The following is a 27,733-nucleotide window of genomic DNA, read 5'->3' as shown; positions in this document are numbered from 1 at the left end:
GAAACAGCGAGTGGGGTGTCTCGCTTCCTCTTCCGTCTCTGATTCAACAAATAAAATGCAGAACTGTCTTACTAGCTTCTTATCGGTATCGACCTACCATGTGAACTAAGGGTTATATTTTGTTTAAGGATAATAGCTATGTTGCTTGTGTTATAGCGTTAGACAGCTATAAAGCAGATATCCTTATCAAACAGAAGTTCGCTGCATGTTGGATTAATAAACGCGCGGGTAAAGGTTCAAACGTCGTTCCAGTTCCGATGTGACCATTGTAGCAAACTAAGACCAAATATAAATCAGCTAAAACTAAGCTAGCTAGCTAGGTAACTAGTGTAGGTTTTGTTTTATTTGTAGCTAGCTCAACAGTTTACGGGAAATAATATCCAGACAATGCTGGCTACAGGCGCAGTAAGTTTGCAATATTGAATTAACATGGCATACAATGTATCGTTAGCTAGCTATCTATCAATATGCATATTCATTTTGTGTTATGGTTATTTTCTGTCGCCACCCACCAGATCAATGCACAACTCGTGGAGTCAAACCAGTACACATACTACCGATGTGTCGCAAAGCTAGATACTCGGAGATCTCTAGTTTACACAGTCCAAACAGGGTGGGTATAATTTGTGGAACGTTCCAACGGGAATCTGTTCCAGAAACTTCGTAAAGTAACGTTACAAGGTTGCCAAAAAACAACGCATACAAAGTAGTATGATCAATTCACCTAGCTAACTAGCTGCCGAATAGGCATCAACTCAACACGTAGCTTATTCTTAATGTTTGTCCATAGGCTACCAGAGTGAGGACTGACATTTTTCGGAATAAACGTGGTGAGTGAAAAACTTTATGAAATGGCCCACTCCCTACCCGGTATCTTATTCTGCCGCTATACAACTTTGTATGCGTTGTTTGTTGGCAACTTTATTATTTACGAAGTTTTTGGAACAGATTCCTTTTGAAACGTTGCACAAATTATACCCACCCGCCCAAACACGTGATTGCAGTTAGTGAGTGCATTGAAAAATTAACTAGTTAAGTTAGTAACTAACGTTAGTGACCTTGATTTATCTGATGGATGATCCTAGAAAGTGAGAGCATTCGTTGGAATTGTATTACATGCTCAGATGTCATGTCTGAGGTTGGTTCACCCCCTGCCCTTTTCTCACAGGCTGCAACCACAGCCCTGGTTCAGGTGGATCGGGAGAAGATCTACCAGTGGATCAACGAGCTGTCTAGCCCCGAGACCAGGGAGAATGCCCTTCTGGAGCTCAGCAAGAAGAGGGAGTCTGTCCCTGACCTGGCACCCATGCTATGGCACTCTTGTGGAACCATTGCTGCCCTCCTGCAGGTACTAAATATATTATCTTCACTTACTGTAATACCTATTTCACATTACTGAGCCGATTCAAGCCAATCTGTAATGCACTTTCATAAGAGGAAAAATACATGTGCATTGTTTTAGGTGGCCTTCCCCTATGTCTGTGTGTCTTAGTCATTGTGGCAGCTCAGTTGGTAGAGGGTTGTGGGTACGATTCCCGCAGGGGATGTTAGCAGTTGATGTTATTCTTCAATAACACAGACCCCAATGCAAATCAGAGGGAGGAAAATATATTTATTCAAAGAGAACAAATCATAGTTGTTATGCTGGAAAGTAGATGGTCATTCTTCCCTGTCCTCTGTGTTTTCTCCACTGAACAAAGAGACCAGATGTAGTTTATAACCCAACCCTAGCCTGTGGTTGACCAATTAGAATGACTTACAGTAAAATTGGGCCAATGACCAAATACCGAGTATCTCGTTTTAGTCTCAATGTATAGACAATTCGGACCAATGAGAACTTGCCACATGTCGCTATGAGTCCAAGACCGAAACCCCTACACAGATTCTAAACAGATGTTGAACTGAAAAACAACTATTTCCATTGATTGTTATTTCCCCAATGACCTCTAGTCCTCTGCGTTGTTTATTTATCTTAAAATATTCTTACAGGGACCAGTATGAAAAAAGTATGAAAATGTATGCACTCACTACTGTAAGTCTCTGGATAAGAGCATCTGCTAAATGACTAAAATGTAAATGTAAAATGTTGTTGCATGAAGGTACCTACCTACAGTGCCTCCTTAAAGACATGCTTTTGGCGACTACCAAGTCTTTTTTTTAAACCTCCAGCATTGGGCTGGATGTGGCGATGTGTAGTTCATACAAGCATAATCTATGAGCAAAATTATGGTCTTACCTCAATTAGCCATGAAATCACTAGTTAGAAACTAAGTTTGTTTGGAAGCTTTACTGCACCATTTTCCCCCCATGTGGGCCATCCCCTATCAATTCAGGTTCTAGCCAATGGGATTCAGCCTCTTGCTATTTGAGTGGCAGCAAGGAAGATCCGCACACACAGCAGAGCGAGATAGAGAGCAGTGACGTGGTGCACATACTGTATCTGGACATGTGACGTAGTAGCAATTTTCAGGGACTACGTTTGGCTCGTGAGCACTAATTTCAGATTTACCGGCTAAAAAGTATACAAAAGTACCGTAGAATCTCTTTAAGAGGACGATACTGCTTCACATTCTAATTTATTTGCATTCTGTTTCTTTCAGGAAATTGTGAACATCTACCCCTCCATAAACCCACCAACTCTGACAGCCCACCAATCCAACAGAGTATGCAACGCCCTCGCGCTCTTACAGTGTGTCGCCTCCCATCCAGAGACTCGGTAATGCACCATCTTTCTTTTCAATATGTAAATGATTGTTTTATATGTGTCACTATCTTACACATTCAAAATGTAACCACCTCCTCCAGGTCTGCATTTTTGGCAGCACACATTCCTCTCTTCCTCTACCCCTTCCTGCATACTGTGAGCAAGACACGCCCATTTGAGTACCTGCGCCTCACCAGCTTAGGAGTCATAGGTAACATCCTTTTCTACCTGCATTTGTCTGCCTGATTCCAATGCACCTGATTGTTCATGCTGCAATTCTCTGGCTCATTAAAAACACATGAATGCCTCCAACTGTAGTTTGCTGTTTGTGTGCTTGCAGGTGCTCTGGTCAAAACAGACGAACAGGAGGTGATCAATTTCCTGCTCACCACAGAGATCATCCCTCTATGCCTGCGCATCATGGAGTCAGGCAGCGAGCTCTCCAAAACGGTAGCTAATCTATCCAGCTTCTGCCATATTGCTTACACACATTATGTTACGTGCATATAAACAAAAGGAAATGGATAACCTTTATTAATGACTTCATCTGCTTTCTCCTCAATGTCAGGTTGCTACTTTCATACTCCAAAAAATTCTGCTGGACGACACCGGGCTGGCGTACATATGCCAGACGTATGAACGCTTCTCTCACGTGGCAATGATTCTTGTAAGTATCATTTGTTTTCAGAGGAATGTTTAGCTCAGCTGTATATACGGGTGGGTTGTTCAGCAATAAAACCAGGCACGTGAACAAATGGGGCTTTACCTGTGCAGAGCACCTGCCCATTTGCCTTCCCAGTCTCCAAAGTGCCCTTTTCTGTGGTGATATAATTTCCCACAACATGTTAGTTCTTCTGAACCCACTGCCCGCAAGTCGTCTTTAAATTGTCATCCATGCATCAGAACCAAAAAGTTCAGCGTCTTAATTGTTGACCAATTACCAATCATTAGCAATGGCGTGCAAAGAGACACGTGCATATCCAGATTCGTGACCAGAAAGAACTTAGCTGTGTTTGAATACCCATACTAACATACTACATACTATTCGTTCATTTTAGTATACTGTAAACGAACGGTATCGTTTCAGTTGAGCATAAGAGCTTCGCCTGCCTACTGGAAGTTGACACTGTTGCTATGCAACCTCTTGCTAGCCTGTTAGTATAACAAATGACTAGCTAAACATTTTACGATTTCGGGTGTGTTCGTAAATTCAATCATGAGTGCCAGGGTGCACTCTGGGCATTCGTAAATCCAGAAGCGGTGTCAGATTGTGCGTTTGTAAATTCAGAGCGTTTCGCTCTCGGAGTGTTCAGAGCGCACACTTGACGCTCTGGCCGAGGAGTAGACCTCACAACGGCATTCAAGCACCCAAGCTAACTGGCTAATGTTGGCTAGCTTGCTAGCTACTTCCAGACACAAATGAGAGAACACCTCACTCACCATTTTACTCACCCTAGCAGAGCTGGTTAGGCTGTTTGTTATCCAGAGCGTTGGTGACTAACTGTGCTGCTAGCAACAATTTAATTATGCTTTTTTTTGGCCAACGTTTACTGACACTGGCCATATTCAACCGTGTTGAGCGTTATGTAAATTCATCAGTTATTCTGCACAAGAGTGCTGTGGAATCAGAGTAGCTATCCGGAATTAACAATTTCCATTGAAACGCACAATGACTATACCACTTAGCTAAGAATTCTGTGAATAATTGAGTCAATAAACGTTGGATAGTTAGTTATCAGATAGTTAATATACTGCCTGGCAAGTTCGATTTATTAGTAGCCAACTAACGTTAGGTAACATTCTGGTACATACTGCTGTAATGCTATGCGGTTCGTAAGGATAGAGTAGTTGGCAAATTGTCAGCCAACATAACGTGTAACTTAACTTATTTGAAAAGTCATTATTTTATTACATTGCTCAACATTTTAACTGATTATAATTAGTTAAAGCAATGAATTTGCATCCGCTCTCGTTGGACTTTGGCTGCATATTTTCCGCCATTTTCTTCAAATCTGAAAATGCTGTGAAGCCACGGCCATTTTATGAAGAATTGCATTATGGGCCCTAAAAGCACAGAAATAGTGTCCACTGCATGTATACATCATATCTTGGCAAATTTAGTAAGACATCCGGTAACTTTTGTCATACTAACTATGACCAATAAGCATACTATATACTCAATTCACGTCACAAGTAGTGAGGTTACTATGAGTATTCAAACACAGCTCTTGTTTAATTTCCTCCAGTTTTGCCTGGCAAAAACAGAGTAGGCCTACATTTATCATCCATGTAAAATACAGTTTAGCAATCTACTACTGACTCATCTTTGCCAGAACAATAGGCTACCTGCAGGGTTGGGGAGTAACAGATTACATGTAATCGGTTACATATAAGGGACTACAAAAAAAGGGTAACTAATCCGTTACCAGCAAAATATTGTGATTTAGATACTTTTGAAAAAGTAGATGATTACTCCGAGGATTACTTTTAAATATAGAGAGGATGTTTTTCTGTTTTCTCAATGACGTTCAAATCAGCATTGAAAAAAGGCGCAAGTTCAAGTTTGTTCCACCTGAGCGTGTCTGACCACAAGTCAGAGACCACTATGATGACACAGCAAATCTCTTTGATGGATCGTGCAAAAAGAGCAGGAATATGCTTTTGTGGGTTACAGTCCAAGCTATGTCTTCCAATGGTGCGACTTCTGTCGGCATCCAAAATGAATAAAACGCTTGGCCGTAAGGATGCCAGCAGTGGTGTAGTCTATGGCAATACGGATATCACTTATTGATATCTACAGTTGAAGTCGGAAGTTTACATACACCTTAGCCAAATACATTTAAACTCAGTTTTTCACAATTCCTGACATTTAATCCTAGTAAAAATTTCCTGTCTTGGGTCAGTTAGGATCCCCCTTTTTCCTCCAAACATAACAATGGTCATTATGGCCAAACAGTTCTATTTTTGTTTCATCAGACCAGAGGACATTTCTCCAAAAATGTGCGATCTTTGTCCCGATGTGCAGTTGCAAACCGTAGTCTGGCTTTTTTATGACGGTTTTGGAGCAGTGGCTTCCTTGCTGAACGGCGTTTCAGGTTATGTCGATGTAGGACTCATTTTACTGTGGATATAGATACTTTTGTACCTGTTTCCTCCAGCATCTTCACAAGGTCCTTTGCTGTTGCTCTGGGATTGATTTGCACTTTTCGCACCAAAGTAAGTTCATCTCTAGGAGACAGAACACTTCTCCTTCCTGAGCGTTATGACGGCTGCGTGGTCCCATGGTGTTTATACTTGCTTACTATTGTTTGTACAGATGAACGTGGTACCTTCAGGTGTTTGGAAATTGCTCCCAAGGATGAACCAGACTTGTAGAGGTCTACAATTTTTTTTTTTCCTGCGGTCTTGGCTGATTTCTTTAGATTTTTTTCCCATGAGGTCAAGCAAAAAGGCACTGAGGTTGAAGATAGGCCTTGAAATACATCCACAGGTACACCTCCAATTGACTCAAATGATGTCAATTATCCTATCAGAAGCTTCTAAAGCCATGACATAATTTTCTGGAATGATCCAAGCTGTTTAAAGGCACAGTCAACTTAGTGTATGTAAACTTCTGACCCACTGGAATTGTGATACAAAGTTAAATAATCTGTCTGTAAACAATTGTTGGGAAAATGACTTGTGTCATGCACAATGTAGATGTTCTAACCGACTTGCCAAAACTATAGTTTGTTAACAAGAAATTTGTGGAGTGGTTGAAAAACAAGTTTTAATGACTCAAACCTAAGTGTATGTAAACTTCCGACTTTAACTGTACGTAGCGCATTGATGTGAATCACCCTGCTGCTCTCTCATTTAGCTATTTGCACCTTATGGATTGTGGATGGCTGTTCACAAATCTAAATGTGTATTTGAACCTAATAATGGTTGAATTCAAGAAGTTTAAGCTGCCTATCAATCATTATTTTTGATACCAGTGGACAGTCAGTGAAAAATGCGCTCTTGCAACAGCTGCATAGTACAGATCCCAGCCTATGGAATAAAAGTGGGGCTTTTATTGCTCAATCTAATTCATGCTGATACAAAAAATAAATCCAGAGGCCTAATGGACACATGCTCATACATTTGGACTTATATATTAATGTAAATATATAATTTAATCTTATTCTATGTAGTAGAAAGCGATGGGTTAGAAGAAGCCTACATAGCCAACCCATAAAGTAAACTTTAACATTGATTTGTCCTGCAATAGATGTCGTTCAATTGGTAACACACATTTGTCTTCTTCTAATGCCTCTTAAGGGAAAGTAACCTCAAATTAACTGAATGTAGTCAGATTACATTATTGAGTTTGTGTAATGCAAATGTTAAGTTCCTGATTACAAATTTGGACAGGTAACTAGTAACTAACGGATTACATTTAGAAAGTAACCTACCCAACCCTTGCTACCTGCTGATTTGATACTTTTTCATATTTCAAATGGGCCAAGTTTGGGTGGCTACTGACTATGTGTAAAGATATGCAGCCGTAACATTGTACTGTCTTCAATATTACGGGATGAAGATCTGTAACATATTCTGGTGAACTTACTACAATATTTGTAAGGAATAACAGCTACCAGGTTAGCAACGAGCACTCTGCAGGCAGGCTGCCCTCAAATGATACAGTGCCTTCAGAAAGTATTCACACCAGTTGACTTTTTGTTGTTGTGTTACAACCTGAATTTAAAATGGGTTAAATGTTGATTTAACACACAATCAATTGGGCTTCCCCACTGACATCAGTCGACTTGTTCAACTGCAGAGAAAATGTACCGGAATTATAATTTTTTTAAATCACCAATTGATCAACAATATCAATGCCCGTGTCATCGATCCTACGGCACACCGTGTTATTTGATATTGGTACAGTCTAAAGTGCATCAGCTGCTGTCTTATCAATCATAGTTTATGTGAGGATAAGCAATGGATCACGTCGCCAAACCCACTGGCTCCAGGTCATCTATAAGTCTTTGCTAGGTAAAGCCCCGCCTTATCTCAGCTCACTGGTCACCATAGCATCACCTACCCGTAGTACGTGTTCCAGCAGGTATATTTCACTGGTCACCCCCAAAGCCAATTCCTCCTTTGGCCACCTTTCCTTCCAGTTCTCTGCTGCCAATGACTGGAACGAACTTCAAAAATCTCTGAAACTGTAGACTCATATCGCCCTCACTAACTTTAAGCACCAGCTGTCTGCTCTGAGATCACTGCACCTGTACATAGCCCATCTGTAAATAGCCCATCCAACTACCTCATCCCTATAGTGTTATTTTTTTGCACCCCAGTATCTCTACTTACACATTCATCTTCTACACATCTCACTCCAGTGTTTATTTGCTAAATTGTAATTATTTCACCACTATGGCCTATTTATTGCCTTACCTCCCTTATCTTACCTCATTTGCACACACTGTATATAGTCTTTTTCTCTATTGAGTTATTGACTGTACGTTTGTTTATTCCATGTGTAACTCTGTTGTTTGTGTCGCACTGCTTTGCTTTGTCGCAGTTGTAAATGAGAACTTGTTCTTAACTAGCCTACCTGGTTAAATAAAGGTGAAATAAATAAACTGAGCTCTTCAGTTAGGCCAAATACTGCCAATGTTTGTCTATGGAGATTACATGGCTGTGTGCTCGATTTTTATACACCTGTCAGCAACAGTTGTGGCTGAAATAGCTAAAGCTACTAATTTGAAGGGGTGTTCATATACTAGTGTGTCTCCTTCGCATTGATTTGATCAGGCTGTTGATTGTGGCCTGTGGAATGTTGTCCCAGTTGTTGGATATTGGCGGGAACTGGAACAAGCTGCATCTGAAACATGATGAATGATTGACATGTCTGGTGAGTATGCAGGCCATGGAAGAACTGGGACATTTTCAGCTTCCAGGAATTGTGTACAGAGCCTTGCGACATGGGGCTGTGCATTATCATGAAACATGAGGTGATGGCGGCTGATACATTTTGTTTTATTTTAAATGTAACCTTTATTTAACTAGGCAAGTCAGCTAAGATCACATTCTTATTTACAATGACGGCCTACCGGGAAACAGTGGGTTAACTCCCTTGTTCAGGGGCAGAACGACAGATTTTTACATTGCGTTGTGTGCCCCCCCCAACCCCTCTTTTACGTTGCTGCTACTCTCTGTTTATCATATATGCATAGTCACTTTAACTATATATTCATGTACATACTACCTCAATTGGCCCGACCAACCAGTGCCCCTGCACATTGGCTAACCGGGCTATCTGCATTGTGTCCCATCACCCGCCAACCCCTCTTACGTTGCTGCTACTCTCTGTTTATCATATATGCATAGTCACTTTAACCATATCTACATGTGCATACTACCTCAATCAGCCTGACTAAACGGTACCTGTAAGTAGCCTCGCTACTGTTATAGCCTAGCTAATGTATATACATTTACATTACATTTAAGTCATTTAGCAGACGCTCTTATCCAGAGCGACTTACAAATTGGTGCATTCACCTTATGATATCCAGTGGAACAACCACTTTACAATAGTGCATCTAACTCTTTTAAGGGGGGGGGGTTAGAAGGATTACTTTATCCTATCCTAGGTATTCCTTAAAGAGGTGAGGTTTCAGGTGTCTCCGGAAGGTGGTGATTGACTCCGCTGACCTGGCGTCGTGAGGGAGTTTGTTCCACCATTGGGGTGCCAGAGCAGCGAACAGTTTTGACTGGGCTGAGCGGGAACTGTACTTCCTCAGAGGTAGGGAGGCGAGCAGGCCAGAGGTGGATGAACGCAGTGCCCTTGTTTGGGTGTAGGGCCTGATCAGAGCCTGAAGGTACGGAGGTGCCGTTCCCCTCACAGCTCCGTAGGCAAGCACCATGGTTTTGTAGCGGATGCGAGCTTCAACTGGAAGCCAGTGGAGAGAGCGGAGGAGCGGGGTGACGTGAGAGAACTTGGGAAAGTTGAACACCAGACGGGCTGCGGCGTTCTGGATGAGTTGTAGGGGTTTAATGGCACAGGCAGGGAGCCCAGCCAACAGCGAGTTGCAGTAATCCAGACGGGAGATGACAAGTGCCTGGATTAGGACCTGCGCCGCTTCCTGCGTGAGGCAGGGTCGTACTCTGCGAATGTTGTAGAGCATGAACCTACAGGAACGGGTCACCGCCTTGATGTTAGTTGAGAACGACAGGGTGTTGTCCAGGATCACGCCAAGGTTCTTAGCACTCTGGGAGGAGGACACAATGGAGTTGTCAACCGTGACGGCGAGATCATGGAACGGGCAGTCCTTCCCCGGGAGGAAGAGCAGCTCCGTCTTGCCGAGGTTCAGCTTGAGGTGGTGATCCGTCATCCACACTGATATGTCTGCCAGACATGCAGAGATGCGATTCACCACCTGGTTATCAGAGGGGGGAAAGGAGAAGATTAATTGTGTGTCGTCTGCATAGCAATGATAGGAGAGACCATGTGAGGATATGACAGAGCCAAGTGACTTGGTGTATAGCGAGAATAGGAGAGGGCCTAGAACAGAGCCCTGGGGGACACCAGTGGTGAGAGCACGTGGTGCGGAGACAGATTCTCGCCACGCCACCTGGTAGGAGCGACCTGTCAGGTAGGACGCAATCCAAGCGTGGGCCGCGCCGGAGATGCCCAGCTCGGAGAGGGTGGAGAGGAGGATCTGATGGTTCACAGTATCAAAGGCAGCCGATAGGTCTAGAAGGATGAGAGCAGAGGAGAGAGAGTTAGCTTTAGCAGTGCGGAGCGCCTCCGTGACACAGAGAAGAGCAGTCTCAGTTGAATGACTAGTCTTGAAACCTGACTGATTTGGATCAAGAAGGTCATTCTGAGAGAGATAGCAGGAGAGCTGGCCAAGGACGGCACGTTCAAGAGTTTTGGAGAGAAAAGAAAGAAGGGATACTGGTCTGTAGTTGTTGACATCGGAGGGATCGAGTGTAGGTTTTTTCAGAAGGGGTGCAACTCTCGCTCTCTTGAAGACGGAAGGGACGTAGCCAGCGGTCAAGGATGAGTTGATGAGCGAGGTGAGGTAAGGGAGAAGGTCTCCGGAAATGGTCTGGAGAAGAGAGGAGGGGATAGGGTCAAGCGGGCAGGTTGTTGGGCGGCCGGCCGTCACAAGACGCGAGATTTCATCTGGAGAGAGAGGGGAGAAAGAGGTCAAAGCACAGGGTAGGGCAGTGTGAGCAGAACCAGCGGTGTCGTTTGACTTAGCAAACGAGGATCGGATGTCGTCGACCTTCTTTTCAAAATGGTTGACGAAGTCATCAGCAGAGAGGGAGGAGGGGGAGGAGGGGGAGGAGGATTCAGGAGGGAGGAGAAGGTGGCAAAGAGCTTCCTAGGGTTAGAGGCAGATGCTTGGAATTTAGAGTGGTAGAAATTGGCTTTAGCAGCAGAGACAGAAGAGGAGAATGTAGAGAGGAGGGAGTGAAAGGATGCCAGGTCCGCAGGGAGGCGAGTTTTCCTCCATTTCCGCTCGGCTGCCCGGAGCCCTGTTCTGTGAGCTCGCAATGAGTCGTCGAGCCACGGAGCAGGAGGGGAGGACCGAGCCGGCCTGGAGGATAGGGGACATAGAGAGTCAAAGGATGCAGAAAGGGAGGAGAGGAGGGTTGAGGAGGCAGAATCAGGAGATAGGTTGGAGAAGGTTTGAGCAGAGGGAAGAGATGATAGGATGGAAGAGGAGAGAGTAGCGGGGGAGAGAGAGCGAAGGTTGGGACGGCGCGATACCATCCGAGTAGGGGCAGTGTGGGAAGTGTTGGATGAGAGCGAGAGGGAAAAGGATACAAGGTAGTGGTCGGAGACTTGGAGGGGAGTTGCAATGAGATTAGTGGAAGAACAGCATCTAGTAAAGATGAGGTCAAGCGTATTGCCTGCCTTGTGAGTAGGGGGGGAAGGTGAGAGGGTGAGGTCAAAAGAGGAGAGGAGTGGAAAGAAGGAGGCAGAGAGGAATGAGTCAAAGGTAGACGTGGGGAGGTTAAAGTCACCCAGAACTGTGAGAGGTGAGCCATCCTCAGGAAAGGAACTTATCAGGGCGTCAAGCTCATTGATGAACTCTCCAAGGGAACCTGGAGGGCGATAAATGATTATCTAACAGCTGATTAAACAGCATGATCATTAGACAGGTGCACCTTGTGATGAGGACAATAAATAAATGATTATCTAACAGCTGATTAAACAGCATGATCATTAGACAGGTGCACCTTGTGATGAGGACAATAATATAGGTGTAGACCTTACCGTGAAATGCTTACTTACAGGCTCTAACCAACAGTGCAAAAAATGTATTTTGGTGAACAATAGGTAAGTAAAGAAATAAAAACAGTAAAAAGACAGTGAAATTTGAATTTTCGACGCACGTGACAATAATACAACAGGTGTAGACCTTACCGTGAAATGCTTACTTACAGGCTCTAACCAACAGTGCAAAAAATGTAAGACTTTATTTCTTTACTCACAAGGCAGGCAATACGCTTGACCTCATCTTTACTAGATGCTGTTCTTCCACTAATCTCATTGCAACTCCCCTCCAAGTCTCCGACCACTACCTTGTATCCTTTTCCCTCTCGCTCTCATCCAACACTCTATTCTCTATATAGCCTCGCTACTGTTATTTTTCACTGTCTTTTTACTGTTTTTATTTCTTTACTTACCTATTGTTCACCAAAATACATTTTTTGCACTGTTGGTTAGAGCCTGTAAGTAAGCATTTCACGGTAAGGTCTACACCTGTTGTATTCGACGCACGTGAAAAATAAACTTTGATTTGATTCTATCCAGCAACCTTTCGGTTACTGGCCCAATGCTCTAACCACTAGGCTACCTGCTGTCCCGATGGGCCTCAGGATCTCGTCACGGTATCTCTGCATTCAAATTGCCATTGATAAAATGCAATTGTGTTCGTTGTCCGTAGTTTATGCCTGCCCATACCATAAGCCCACCGCCACCATGGGGCACTCTGTTCACAATGTTGACATCAGCAAACCGCTTGCCCACACAACGCCATACACGTGGTCTGTTGTTGTGAGGCCGTTTGGACTTACTGCCAAATTCTCTAAAACGACATTGGAGGCAGTTTATGGTAGAGAAAGGAACATTTAATTATCTTTAACAGCTCCCTCAACTTGATAGATCTGTGGCATTGTGTTTGACAAACTGCACGTTTTAGTGGCCTTTTATTGTCCTCATCACAAGGTGCACCTGTCTAATGATCATGCTGTTTAATCAGCTGTTAGATAATCCATCCACCTGACAGTTGTGGCATATCTTGGCAAAGGAGACATGCAAATTTGTACCCAAAATTTGAGATAAATACGCTTTTTGTGCGTATTGAACATTTCTGAGATTTTATTTCAGCTCATGGGACAAACACTTGTTTGTATTTGTTCCATGTATTTAGGCTTGCCATAACAAAGGGCTTGAATACTTGACTCCTAAATATTTATTAATTTGTAAAAATGTCTGAAAACATAATTCCACTTTAGCATTATTGGTTATTGTGTGTAGGCCAGTGACACAATCTCAATTTAATGAATTTTAAATTCCAGGCTGTAACGCAACAAAATGTGTAAAAAGTTTCTGAAGGCACTATACTGTTGTGTTTTATTTTTTATTTTTTTTCAAACATGTTGATTCTCTTTATTTTCAGGGGAAAATGGTGCTGCAGCTTTCGAAGGAACCATCTGCACGTCTGCTGAAACATGTGGTACGCTGCTACCTTCGCCTCTCTGATAATCCAAGGTAAATGTAGTGTTAACAGCACTTTAAAGAGATTCTCTGGTACCTTTTTGTAAACTTTTTAGCCAGTAGTTCTGAAAGTAGCGCTCACTAGCCAAAAATGTGTCCCTGAAAATTGCTTACCACGTCACATATGTGCACCATGTCATTACTCTCTCTCTCTCTCGCTCTGCTGTGTGCATCTTGCTAACTGTCACTCAAATGGTGAGGGGCTGGAGCTCATTGACTGGAATACATACTAGTCATCAAAGTCCCAGAGCAAGTCTTTAACACCAGCAGGTATAGGCTTATGCATTATGATGCCGTTATAATGCACTGTAAGACTTGTTATAAGCATGTATGATGCCGTTATGTCTTAGTACTTTCTTATAATGATCTTGTCTAAAATGTGCAGAATCTTAATATATGAGGTATTAGAAAGGGGAAGCTTCACTTGTTCTCTTTGTTGGTACACTGTCTCTTCATGTCCACCAAGAGGAGCTGTGGCATGAATGTAATTTAAGCCAGGAGGTCACTGTCAGAGTCAGATGCAGTGCATTCCGAAAGTATTCAGACCCCTTCCATTTTTCGACTTTTTGTTACATTACAGCCTTATTCTAAAATGGATTAAATAAAAATCCTCATCAATCTATACACAATACCCCATAATGAAAAAGTAAGCAGGTTTTTAGATTTGATTAAATCGTTTAAAAAAGAATCTCATCAATGTTGTAACGTAAGTAAATGGCTGTAACGTAAGTAAATGTGGAAAAAGTCAAGGGCTCTGAATACTTTCCGAATGCACTGTATGCTAGGACTGGAAAACGTGAAACCAATGTGATGGAACTATACCAACAGGGGCCGACTGGCCATTTCGGACAAAAGTCAGATGGGCATTTCTTTCAGTGTTTAATTGTTTATTTTAATTTTTGCAAAATGATCATTATCTGGCTAATACTGGGGGCCTCAAGGAAAACATGTATTTTCCAGCAAACAAAAACTACTAGTGTGTAATCATTTTTTATTCAATAATAAAGTTGTAAATGACAGATTCTTGCTTAAGATATTTTCCTCATAGGCTATTCTAGAAGTCAAGCCATTACCAATCTATTTCCATATAGCATGTAGTGCCTTTTCCACATGAAAATGATAGACGCTGCTTGTTAGAACATTCGCTTTTTTACGTGGGTAAAGCGTCAGTTTGAAAATTCGTCATTGGCTTTGATACTCTGATTGGTTAGAGATGACTCAAAACCTAATGACTTTGTTTTGTACAATGCCCCTCATCACCACAAACGAGGTAAATAATGGCAGTCTCAGACTAGTGTGTAGTGAATTTTGTTTGAGTCGTCAGGCTAGGTGTCTCAAGGCCCTTTATGAGAAACTCCAGGGCCAGATCAGCAAGGGAAGATGTTTTGTCTTTTTATTTTTCATTTCTTTTGCAGGTGTTTTCATTTTGATGTGTGTTTCTCAGAAACAGGTTTAGGGGTAATATACACACATCTTCCTGCCTGCACAGAGTGGAAGTTTCCTGCTTCCTGCCCACACAAAGTCATGGTTTCTAATGACACTCTGCAGTGCTTCAGTGCATTGTGGTCTCATGGCCTACTCACAGGTGGAACTGTTATCTGGGTCAGAGGTTATTTTTCCACTCTGAGCATAAAGGATGTTTTATGTATAGGTTCCTCAGTTGGCAGAGCATGGCGCTTGCAACGCCGGAATAGCGGGTTAGATTTCCGGGACCACGCATACGTAAAATGTATGGATGTATTACTCTAAGTCGATTTGGATAAAAGCGTCTGCTAAATGGCATTATTATTATTAGTTCAAAACGTTGAGTTGATGTCTGAAATCATTCATGCAAGATTAACATAATGAGTATAGAGCTTTTCATTAGAGTTATCTTAAAGCTCGACTGAAGGAAATAAAAACAACACATTTAAAATCAAGGGAGGTAAAATGGCAATAGTGGACTAGGTGCTAAATCCATTTTAGATTAGGTTTAGGACTTTGAAATCCACTTCTACAGACTAACGCCCATTTAAAAGTTCAGAGTGGAGTGGCTCTCAGATGGTCAGGGAGTGCATTCCATGGGCAAGGGAGCAGAAGGCTCAGCCTCGCATAGTTCGGAGATGTATCTTGGAGACTTGAAGCAGTATGGAATGGCTGGAGTGGAGAGTGGGTGGTGTCTTGCTGATTGAGATGAAGTTGCCGATGTAGGTGGGCCTCAATCTTTTCAAGGCTTTAAAATCAAGCATGAGTCAATCCTGTAGTTGACCGGTAGCCAGTGGGGTTGGGCCAGGATCGGGGTGACGTGGTCGGACTTCTTGGACCCTGGCAGTACTGTTCTGTATTTGTAGGAGCCTCTGTAGTGATTTGGCTGGAAGGCCCCCAAACAGCGCATTGCTGAAGTTTATCCAAGAGAAGATGTGGATGAGTTTCTCTGCATCTGGCTAGGAGAGTGACGGTAAGAACCCGGCAATGTTTTCAAGATGGAAAAATGTTTTATTTGGGCATCGAAGGACACCGAATGATCAAACTTGACTCCTAGGTTGGAGAGGACAGGTGGATGGCCTGCTTGGGTGTCCGAATAAGCATAGCATTAGTCTTGTTACTGTTCAACTGGAGGAAGTTCTTTCTCATTCATCCATGCCCTGATGTCCTCTAGGCAGCTGCTGACTTTTGCTAGGGCAGAGATGGTGTCTGGTTTGGTGTTATTTTAAACTTTGGTATCGTTAGCGTAGCAGTGGAAGTTGATGTTATAATCTCTGAAGATTTGGCCGAGAGGGAGCATGTAAATTATAAATAGAATAGGCCCCAGCACTGACCCCTGTGGGATACCGCATGTGAAGGCAGACTCCTGGGATCTGGACTCTCCAGTACTGTTGATAGGAAGGGGAGGTTGGAGATGGGCCTTTAGCTGGATAGGATGTCCTGGTCAAGGATGGGTTTCTTGAGTACTACTGCTGTTTTGAAGATTGATGGTACCTCTCCGGTCAGCAGCAGTGCTGCGTACTCACGCATTGGGCATGAGATACACATTTGACCTTCTTCACAAGCTCACGCGCCACACGCCACACTTTTTATTTCTCACTCATTGGAGGAAAAAAAAGTACTGCTTATATTTTGTCATTAATTCAGCGCATTAACTTCAACTGTGCATTCTACATCACAAGCAATGTAACTGTAGCAGCTTCACCTTGGAGATCCATAATTTCCTGCCAGCACACTATGAACCGCGTCAGATTGAAACTTGTGATTGGTTTAGTAAGGGTCCAAGACCACGGCCTCCGCAATCACCCGACCTCAACCCAATTGAGATGGTTTGGGATGAGTTGGAACGCAGAATGAAGGAAAAGCAGCCAACAAGTGCTCAGCATATGTGAGAACTCCTTCAAGACTGTTGGAAAAGCATTTACAGGTGAAGCTGGTTGAGAGAATGCCAAGAGTGTGCAAAGCTGTCAAGGAAAAGGATGTGTACTTTGAAGAATCTAAAATATATTTTGATTTGTTTAACTTTTTTTTTTGGTTACTATGTGATTCCATATGTGTTATTTCATAGTTTTTATGTCTTCACTATTATTCTACAATGTAGAAAATAGTACAAATAAAGAAAAACCCTTGAATGAGTAGGTGTGTCCAAACTTTGGACTGGTAATGTATATAAAATTAGGGCTGACTCCATTTAGTCGACTGGTTAATTGTTTGGAAATTACTACTAAAACGAGAGGATCAATGAACATTGATTCTGGAAAATGAATGCTCAGTATATTGCGCGCAGCATTTCAGTACCAACAGCATTTTAGCCTGTTATACTAGCTGTCAAGTCTGTTTTATAAATGTGCAATAAGCATCAAAAACAAGTGTGTGTGTATATAGGGAATTGGCAACTCGTTCTCATTCTGAGAAATTAGGTAGACCACTTGATTTCAACATCGGAACAAAGTGGACAGACAAGCATGCTGTTCAAACAGTTGGAGATGGACAGAACGGTGTGTTCATAACAATTCAACTGTTCTGCCTCGTTAGCTAGCAAATAGATTGAAGTTGGCTCAACTTGAAATATGAAGATTAGCTGACTACTCACTAGGAAGTGGGCTTGTGCTTGAGCGATTGAGACCTGTGTTAATTTTCTATTATGCCTGCTGCAAGAAGTTAGTAATTATTAGTGAATGTGCATTATGCATGGTTCTGGTAAAAATGTGTTACAAAAAACTGCATTTTTATAGACTTGAAAGCCAGCTCAATAATTATTGCAAAAAAGCAGCGTAAACAATTTTGTTTCATGGCATATATGCCCTGAATTCATTAGGTTATTGCTGACTCTTTGAAATACAGTATATTTAACCTTTTAATTGTACAATAAAGCTTATTTAGAGAACATTTAAAATTGGAGATGTGTATATATTGTGAATCACCCATAATCCCTAAAAAAACTAATTTCTAACTTATTGCCCAACCCTACTAACAGTTATTCTTCTTTGTGGTGGGGTTAAGTGCCTCGCACAACGACAGGAGATGGTGTCTCCCAGTGTCGCTACCACATTACGCATACTTTTTTTTGTGTGTACATACTAGAGATGCCAATTATTGGTCATGGGAGTTTGGTTAAAAGTCATGACTTATATTGTCATTTTAGTATTGTGCTGCTAGGCAAACATGGTAGGCATAAATGCGTATGTAGAGTAAGAGGATGGGTTTTGCAAATCAGCCTCAACCACCTGAAGATAAATATTCATTACATTTTTCTTGAATGTGGGGTTATTTATTCTTATCAAATGTCACATGAACATATTCAAACACCCAGTATTTGGGAGACATAGATCAGGTGGCCAAACCTCTTGGAGAGCTACCTCCAAGCAGGATTTTCTATGGTCCTATTTTAAAGGAATAGTTCACCCAAATGAATTACATATTTACATGTTGGTTTCTTATCGACAAGGAAAGACTGCAATCCATCCTATGGTTAGTCAATAGCCACCCTCACCAACCATTAATATTAGTATTTTCTAATGCTCTAAATGTTAGCATACTCATGCCCAAATCATTTCTAAGTAACTTCAGACCAGGTCGACAAGTTTTTATTGTCTATTCAACTTTAAAAGAATCCTGAATACACCTTACCTGTGATAAAACATTTTTTTTAAATCCACTCTGGTCATGGGCCTTAAATGCTGACCACACAATAAATGTACACATACATGTTATTCAATCATTGTATCCCAACTGCTCGCGCGCGTCAACGAGCATTTGCGTAGCCATGAGCTAAAATAGAACTTGGTTCTATTTGTGATGCTTGATGTGCTGCAAGTCCCGCCTCTCCCATCTCCTCATTGGTTTTTAGGAGCATATACCCACATGGGTGATTGAAAGATGAACTGAGGTCCAGTTGGTGTTGGTCATGCACCTTAAAGTTGGTTGCCAACCACCATATAAAGGCCGAAGAGGAAGAAGACCTGAAGGAGGAGAGATTACTAGAAACAAAATCGGTTTACCCTTTTATCTGTGGATTAATTGTCGGAGTAGAGGACCTTGTGCATTTCAGGTAAAATAACAACCCAAAGTTTATATCCCAGGACAAATTAGTTGGCAACAGCGAGCTAGCTAGCTAAATTGCCATGAATGTTTAATGCTTTTCGACCTGTCCCCAAATGAATATAGTTAGTTCAGTGTTCATTTTGATATTTCAACCTGCGTGTCCTGAACGCGTCTGGTGTGGATGGACAAAACCAACATGCTCATGATGGCATACGTGGACGCTTCCCCTGTTGAGTCAGCATGTTAGCCATGTGAAAATATGTAGAATAGCCGGAAATTAACTTAGGGAGCAAGTGTGGCCTTAATTTTATAAATGTTTGACTGCACAGCGGAGGATATAACTTCTGTAAAGTTGCCATGGGGGAGGGGTAGTCTGTAAGACGCAGTTAGTAAACTACAAAGGCTGCCACGGCAACCATGGATCTCATGTTAAGAATATCTTAATCGCTGTATATAAGTTATGGATGTTCCTTTTTGCAAAATATGTATATGGTCTGGGGGGGTGAGCAATGAAACTACAGTGTTGAGGTGAATGTATCACATAGCTGCCTGTAGCGCTACCTTGTAACAGGAAATTGATACTCCCTTCATCTTATAGAGGAGTGTGGGTGGTGGATGTTAAGTTAGTGGCAGAGGCGGACTGGTCATCAGGCATTTCAGGCAAATAGGCTTGTCCATTTTTACCCCACTGTGCCGATCTAAATTTTTGCGCAACATTTTAAGTATCTGGCGAATACTGGGAGCCTCAAGGAAGTAAATGGGCCGATGGGGGGGCTTTGAGGGGGAAAAATGGGCCGGTGTGTTATAAATGCCAGGGCCGATTTTCTGGTCCCAGTTCGCCACTGTATATGGACCTACAGTCTCTCTTACACTTACCCAGTTGTCTCAGATACGCGAAGAGGAGTGAACAAGAGCAGGGTGGGGGGGAATGTACTGCAGTCAAGGGTCATGTTCAGAAGCCTAACGTTTTTGAGCATTGAAGACAGGAATGCCATGAAGAGAGTCGACATGATTCCTTCTTCAGAGTCGTGTTTGTTCTAGCATATTCCTATCTAAATGTTAGCCAACGTTGTTTCCTGATGAACGCGCCCCTAATGTTTGGTGTTCTGTTCACTCATTACATCTAACCTCTGACCCCCAGAGCGCGAGAAGCACTGCGCCAGTGCCTGCCTGACCAGTTGAAGGATGCCACATTCGCCCAGGTGCTAAAGGACGACACCACCACCAAGCGCTGGCTGGCCCAGCTGGTCAAGAACCTGCAGGAGGGCCCGGTGACAGACGGCCGAGGCATCCCCCTGACCGCACAGTAACCTCATCAACCCTTTTGACACTACCTGAGGAACAGTACCGTGCTGGCAGAGCCACAGAAGAAAAACATGATTAGTACTAATTTTAAAGTACCAGTGTTAATATTTAAGAGTAAATGTTCTATAAGAGGTGCCGGTACTCAAAAGAGTAGAAAATAATAGGCTCCGGTACTCTGTAGTGGTGTGCGCCTGTCCAATTTAAGCACTGTCCAAGACCAGGAGAGGATGATGCTGTGTAGAACCATAAACTCTGTTGCTCACTTGTTGTTGCCGCTCACCTGGCATTCTCCCTGAGACGTTCTCACAATGCTTCCTCAATGCTTATGGAGGTGTTTGTGTTACATTTCAACAGGGTTGAACATTGAAGTCATCAAAAAGGAAATCAACATTGGTCTGGTTTTAACCTGGTGTTCCCACTGTTTTTGTACTGTCCTGAACCAAAACCACTACAGGCTTTTTTTCTACGTGTTTATTTTTTATTTATGTTTTCTTTTAACCATCTAGAGCAGGGTTCCCTGAAATGGGCCCACGGGTGATTTTATTTGGCACCCTAAGGTCCCCAGAAACCCCCCCAAAAAACGTATTTTAATTCATTTTCTTTACTGTTGTACATAAGACTATAAAAACACCAGTAAATCGGCTTTAAGTGAATTGGGAAATCTGTTCCAAAGTATTCCTATGCATAATAGCGATACTGTATGTGATGGTATACAAATGTAAACAAGGTTTGTAATAAAATATTATATTTGTTTGTGCTTCTTGCAGTCAATTTGCAGTCTACACATTATTTGTAATAATGTTCCGGTCCCCTGACCATCCACTCAAGACAAATCTGCCCACGGTTAAATCTTGTTGATCCGTGCTCTAGAGCAGGGGTACTCAACTCTTACCCTACGAGATCCGGAGCCTGCTGGTTTTCTGTTCTACCTGATACTTCATTGCATACTTCGGAGCTATAGGAGCTGTACGTTGAACATATCTACTGTAACGTATTCCAAAATAAAGCCCCAATCTCAGCAAAAACCGCTTACTTTCTTGAATTGTTGAAGGAAAAACTGTTTGTCCTCTTGGAAATTGAGATTTCAAATGTGATTTCCGAGTTATTGTAAATGATCTGAGAGCAGGTTATTGAAGAGAAGAAAGGTTTCCCTTCACTTGTACATTAGCCTTTAACAGCTTTTAGCCTACCATTTCCGCCGTAAGGACCATTAACAATACAAGGGAGGGATTTTCATTTTGTTTATTGGGTAGATTCCATTTGTAAATAAACTGGATCCCTAGAGGATCTCTGCTAAAATCTGTAATGTGCTTTCCTGTCGGGAAAGTGCCCATAATTGTTTTTTTATATCCACCTATCTGGACGCTCCATTTTTGTTATTGTTACAAGTGAGTGTGCATTAGGAAAATGAGAATGACATTTTGTAGATATTGAAAATGTATGATCAAAAGTAGATGGTATACTATGTGAAATAAATTGTACTGATTGCAAAGTAATTATTTAAATACTCCTACTACTAGTGAAATGGGGTTGCATCTTCTAATTGCAAATTATACCCAAACTCCAGGATTTTCAACTAATGTTTTCCGTTAGATACCAGAGCAAGGTTTGGTCCACAGGAGGGTAGAATTCTCATAAGAGTGATATGTGAAAGCTGTTCCCACGGCTCATTCTACCACTCTGGTTTCTTGACTGCAGTGCATGGGCACACAGCCAAATGGGATGGCGCTTTCTCGATTAGGTCCTCTCTCTTTCTCTTTAGTGTAACTCACTCTACCGGTCCCATTTCCTACCATGTTTTCAGATATGGTATCAGTCATTGTACCAGTGCTAAGTGGGTAAATACAGACACACCAGAGAGGGTTTTAGATGTTGGAGAGGATGGGACATAATGTAACTATCAATATATTAGACAATAAACTCAGCAAAACATGGCTGCATGTGCAATAGACGTAAATTAACTCAGATGGGATTAGTGCAGTATGTATGAAAACGATTGGGTTTGTGAGAACTCGAGTACTGTATGCAGCTCTCTACATGTATTTTGATCTTGCACAGGCAACCTAACCCCTCCTTGACTGAGGTAAGCACAAAGGCCTGTCTGGGTTGCTGCCCTTTAAATGGCGGCTGAACTTCCTGATTTGGCCTCGTTTTCTATTTGGGTTATTAAGAAATGCTAGCAGCCACGATAAATTGAAACGTGAGGTGGTTTGATTTTATGTGTGTGTGTGTTCAAAGGTGGGAAGAGTTAGACAAATTCTCTCTCCAATTAGCTTCAGCCGGCTAGTGCGCGACCGTGGTTTGACTTTGGATAGCCAATCGCCGGTGCTAGTTAGGGACCATCAATAAATTACACAATGTAAATGAGACTATTTTCATGTTGCACACTTTTTAGTTTACTCATGAAAAGCTTTCAATATTTGAATTTCTAGAATTTCTATATTTGGTTTGAAGTTTTTATGTCATTGAAATTTGGAGCAATTAGAATTTGAACATATTGTCCCATGTGTAATTTACCGAAGGTCACAAACTAGCCATCCAAGGTCAACTGAAATTTATGACTGGCATTGCGATCGGTTCGCATGCAGCTGCACTCCGAATTGATGATTACCTGCTGTGAGCATGTAGGCAGGATTGAAACAAACCCAACTTTAATTTACGTGGTGATGCCGTCACGACCACGAGTCTCACAAAACTTTGTTTTGGATGAGACTGACTTTATGACCAAAATTACCCTTTTTACACCTTGTAGTCAATTTTGAAAATAGAATACATGTTTCTGACTCATATCAATGCCACAGGCTGTTTTCTAAATGTGAAGTTGGTTTTTAGGGGCGTTTGCTCTTTAAACCAGGGAGAGGAGTGAATCAGATCTGCAGTCAGCTGATATATAAGAGAGAGTGTGTGGAGACAGAGAGAGCAAGACATTTAAAGTGAGAGGCAGCATACCGGAAAACGGTAAAGGAGAGCGAAGAGAGCAGCCTTGGAAAAAATGAACAGCCCTCATCAGATGCGAGGGGGGAGGGAAAAAAAGAGGGAGTGGCAGGAAAGGGAGGAGAGGTGGAGGGGGGGGACAGTGTACCAGCATGCGGCAGTGTTGTCTGGGGATCAGTTTTCCCAGACAACGCAGGCAGATTGGAGCCTGGTAGACAGGAAGGCTGACACTGAGCCAGCTTTCCTCTGGACACCCCCCATCTCCCTGTGCTGGGCTAGTGGTCTCAGGACACTCCCTGGGTGTCTTAAGTTCTGGAGCTTTCTACTGGGCTTGCTACCTCCAACAGACCCCCATCTCTGGGGGCCAGCTATCTTTTGGGCACTCCCTAATTCTGGTCTAGAGCCCTTTCCTGGACTGGCTCTCACCAAACGTCAATCTATTCTGGAGCTCGTCACAGCAGTGGCAGCCCAAGCTGAGTCGGGGCAAAGACCCAAGGGAGCAGTCTACAATTTGGTAAGTCTCTTTTTTTCTCCTTTGACCCTTCACATTACTTTACAGAAACTCAACTTTTTTCCTCATCTATACAATACAGTATATGTTCAGTAGAGTTTGTGGTTTAGTGTTGGTTTGATGATAATATACCCCCCGGTCCCTGTTTAATACTGTCTCATATTACAGCATCTGGTTCTACTTTGTTGTCCTTCAGCCAGCCTCCCTCCCTGGCACAAGCATGTTATACATGCATGATAAAAGACTGGTTTGTTTATAGGATTCTTCACATAGCTCCTACTGAAGTGTAGAACCAACCTGTGAGGGTCAAGCACAGAGCTTTCATGAAAGGGGAAGTTGAACATTCCTGTGGATACCACAGATGGTTATAATAAGGGGTGCTTGTAGTGGAGTCATATGGGCATATAATGAGGCTGCCACTTCACTGGGTGTATAGTATTTCTATATTACTTTGAGTATTTTTTTGTGTGAGTATGAGACCAATTTACCAGTGAGTCATGATTCTGTGCGTGTGTGTGTTGATCACACTCTTGCACATATTAGTCAAATCCCCTGAAAGAGTTCTCTGTCCCGAAACACTCCTGCCACCGCCCCTCAAATAACATAGAAGGTTATTCTTTGGCTAGAACCATATGACTTTTTGTATTTGCACGAGAATGTACTGTATGTGTGGAATATACTGTAGTTATACTGTAGTTATTCAGCAAATACAAGTTAATGGTTTAAATGCAGTTTCTGCTTGTATAACTTTGTTCTGTGGGGTTAACATGGAGTCAAGTGAATACTGTTTTTTTGTGTTTTAACTCTCAGGAAAATGAGAGTTCTGTTTCTGCCTCTTCTTTAACATCTTTTCACAAACATCGCACAACAATCAACAACATCCCTGGGGTGGTTAAAAAGTATCAAAAATATAGTTTCTTTGCTTTCGCTAGACTTGTATTGCTGGGTAAAGAGTTGATATTTACTAACAGTGGACCTGGAAGGGAAAGTAACTGTGGTATTTTGAACAATGGAACATGGACCTCGCTGTGAACAGTTGAAAACATCCCCCGAGGATACTATAAAAATGTGCCATTGTTCTACAACGGTTGTAAAAGGAAAGAGAGCCATTGAAAAGCCCAAAAAATGGGAGAGTAGCCATTTAAACTATCCCTTTATGCAATATTTGTCTGTTGTTCAGTGTGTACAATACAATATCCTTGTGAGTTTCCTCTCGGAGAAGGTTTAAGAACCTCTTTCCCAAGGCACTAGACAGCTGAGCCAAAAGTTGCTGTCATTAATAGGCTTGGGCGGTATCCAGATTGTCATACCTTCATACCGACCTTGTGCCATCCCGGGATATTCGGTAATACCAGCACTGAACACAAGGGGAGCTATTTTAAAACCCCACTGACCCTTTGTAATCCAAAGGTTAGCAATGCTAAGAAGTACATGTACAATCCCATAGAGAATGCTAACTAAATGCTAAGGAGCGCATTGCGCTAATGTATTTGCAGGACAGACATCCCAGCTAAAAGTTATACAAGAACTCAAAAATCTTACTCACAGTTTGCAGCACACACAAAACAAATATTAGGCAACAAGGCTCTTGATCCAGGACAGGATTATCTGCTGTTACCAAGCAAAACTTGATTTTGGAAGAAGCTAACCACTTAGCTAGATAGCTAACTAGATACTAAATTAGCAAACCAAATGCACAACTACAGAGCATTTAGCACATTTTAGACAGTTAACTTAAGAGTTATAAGATATCTAGCTTGCAAACATTTACACTACCTGTCAAAAGTTTTACAACACCTACTCATTCAAGGGGTTTTCTTTATTTTTTACTATTTTCTACATTGTAGGGAAGACATCAAAACTATCAAATAACACACATGGAATCATGTAGTAACCAAAAAGCGAATAAAAATATTTTATGTTTGAGATTCTTCAAAGTAGCCACCCTTTGCCTTGATGACAGCTTTGCACATTCTTGGCATTCTCTCAACCAGCTTCACTTGGAAAGCTTTACCAACAGTCTTGAAGGAGTTCCCACATATGCTGAGCACTTGTTGGCTGTTTTTCCTTCACTCTGCGGTCCAACTCATCCCAAACCATCTCAATTGGGTTGAGGTTGGGTGATTGTGGAGGCCAGGTCATCTGATGGAGCACACCATCACTCTCCTTCTTCGTAAAATAGCACTTACACTGTCTGAATGTGTGTTGGGTCATTGTCCTGTTGAAAAACTAATTATGGTCCACTAAGCCCAAACCAGATGTGATGGTGTATCACTGCAGAATGCTGTGGTAGCCATGCTGGTTAAGTGGGCTTTGAATTCTAAATAAATCACAGACAGTGTCACCAGCTAAGCACCCCCACAGCATAACACCTCCTCCTCTATGTTTTACGGTGGGAAATACACATGCGGAGATCATCCGTTCACCCACACCGCATCTCACAAAGACAAAATTTGGACTCCAGACCAAAGGACACATTTTCACCGGTCTAATGTCCATTGCTCGTGTTTCTTGGCCCAAGCAAGTCTCTTCTTATTGATGGTGTCCTTTAGTAGTGGTTTCTTTGCAGCAATTCGACCATGAAGGCCTTATTCACGCAGTCTCCTCTGAACAGCTGATGTTGAGATGTGTCTGTTACTTCAACTCTGAATTTATTTGGGCTGCAATTTCTGAGGCTGGTAACTCTAATGAACTTATCCTCTGCAGCAGAGGTAGCTCTGGGTCTTCCCTTCCTGTGGAGGTCCTCATGAGAGCCAGTTTCGTTGTAGTGCTTGATGGTTTTTGCGACTGCACTTGAAGAAACTTTCAAAGTTCTTGAAATGTTCCGTATTAAAGTAATGATGGACTGTCGTTTCTCTTTGCTTATTTGAGCTGTTCTTACCATAATATGGACTTGGTCTTTTGCCAAATAGGGCTATCTTCTGTATATCCCCCCTACGTTGTCACAACACAACTGATAGGCTCAAACGCATTAAGAAGGAAAGAAATTCCACAAATGAACTTTTAACAAGGCACACCTGTTAATTGAAATCCACTCCAGGTGACTACCTCATGAAGCTGGTTTTGAGAATGCCAAGACTGCAAAGCTGTCATCAAGGCAAAGGGTGGCTATTTGAAGTGGCTATATTTTTAACACTTGTTTGGTTACTGCATGATTCCATATGTATTATTTCATAGGTTTGATGTCTTCACTATTATTCTACAATGTAGAAAATAGTCAAATAAACAAAAAACATTCTAAAACTATTGACCTGAAGTTAAGTTGTGAATTCCATACTGTAACTAGATCACCTGGCATTTGCTGCACAACAGTGAGTGATTCCCAAGGCTCTGGTCTCCTGTCATTGTGTGCTTGTAAACAAACACCACGTGTCTGGGAACTACCGGTAAGCTTCATTATGAAAAATTGTGACAGCTGAAATGATGAACAAGTTGACTGCAGGTATTTACTTATTAAGTAGCAACACAGTTCTTTTTTTTACTTCAAAGAAATCGTTTGGACGGTATTGGAAAAACCAGTGCAGCACACAGACTGTCAATCATCTACCCCCCCCCCCCCCCCCTCTTAGCCAATCAATAGATGATGGATAGAGAAAGCAAAAGCTTGATTGGATTTCTAAGCTCTGCAGGCAACCCAGCCATAATGTTGATGACACAGTTAGAACAAATATTCAGCCATGGTGGGCCACACTGATCAGCAAGTAGGGAGGTAGTTGGTTGACCACCGCTAATAATTTGTAGAGCTTATGTATATGTTTCACTATCACAACGTAATAGGTATCGCAGCAATTATGTTTGTCCTCTTTTTTTTGGCAGGATATCACCAAGTGCATGTGTCAAGGCTGTTCATGGATTCTCCCCAAAGCTTGTGTAAGTTGATGGGTACTAAAATGTTGCATGAGGAAACAAGCAACAATACAATTTCATTTTCTTTGATCAAATCTCAAAAATGAACTTTTGGAGTACAGATGTCAGCCTCCATTAAACAGAATAGAGAAACAAC

The 27,733-nt window shown here is 42.1% G+C and overlaps 2 protein-coding genes across 2 annotated transcripts in view; both read left to right on the top strand.

Annotated features, from left to right (window-relative positions):
- Positions 1-5: 5 nt before the first annotated feature.
- On the top strand, positions 6-21,056 carry LOC139538378 (CCR4-NOT transcription complex subunit 9-like). The gene is made up of 8 exons (XM_071340355.1): positions 6-405; positions 1,169-1,348; positions 2,601-2,716; positions 2,806-2,915; positions 3,045-3,154; positions 3,273-3,371; positions 13,375-13,466; positions 20,122-21,056. Exons 1-8 carry the CDS (start codon positions 388-390, stop codon positions 20,288-20,290), a joined length of 894 nt encoding a protein of 297 aa, XP_071196456.1. The 5' UTR covers positions 6-387; the 3' UTR covers positions 20,291-21,056.
- A 2,294-nt stretch (positions 21,057-23,350) lies between these two features.
- plcd4b (phospholipase C, delta 4b) overlaps positions 23,351-27,733 on the top strand; it is a 19,657-nt gene continuing 15,274 nt past the window's right edge. Inside the window, exons 1-2 of the mRNA XM_071340347.1 lie at positions 23,351-23,733; positions 27,547-27,600. Of these exons, the coding sequence (XP_071196448.1) occupies positions 27,579-27,600 (22 nt within the window). The 5' untranslated portion in view covers positions 23,351-23,733; positions 27,547-27,578. The remainder of the gene's footprint in view (positions 23,734-27,546; positions 27,601-27,733) is intronic.

The sequence above is a fragment of the Salvelinus alpinus genome, chromosome 14 (assembly GCF_045679555.1).
Source record: "Salvelinus alpinus chromosome 14, SLU_Salpinus.1, whole genome shotgun sequence".
In the NCBI taxonomy this organism is placed as follows: Eukaryota; Metazoa; Chordata; class Actinopteri; order Salmoniformes; family Salmonidae; genus Salvelinus; species Salvelinus alpinus.
Note: the sequence above shows the minus strand (reverse complement) of the source record. Positions and strands in the feature narration are given on the sequence as shown.

Coding starts and splice junctions, on each gene's coding strand:
- LOC139538378 (XM_071340355.1), top strand. Junction 1,349..2,600: donor CCATTGCTGCCCTCCTGCAG/GTACTAAATATA, acceptor TGTTTCTTTCAG/GAAATTGTGAACATCTACCC. Junction 13,467..20,121: donor CGCCTCTCTGATAATCCAAG/GTAAATGTAGTG, acceptor TCTGACCCCCAG/AGCGCGAGAAGCACTGCGCC.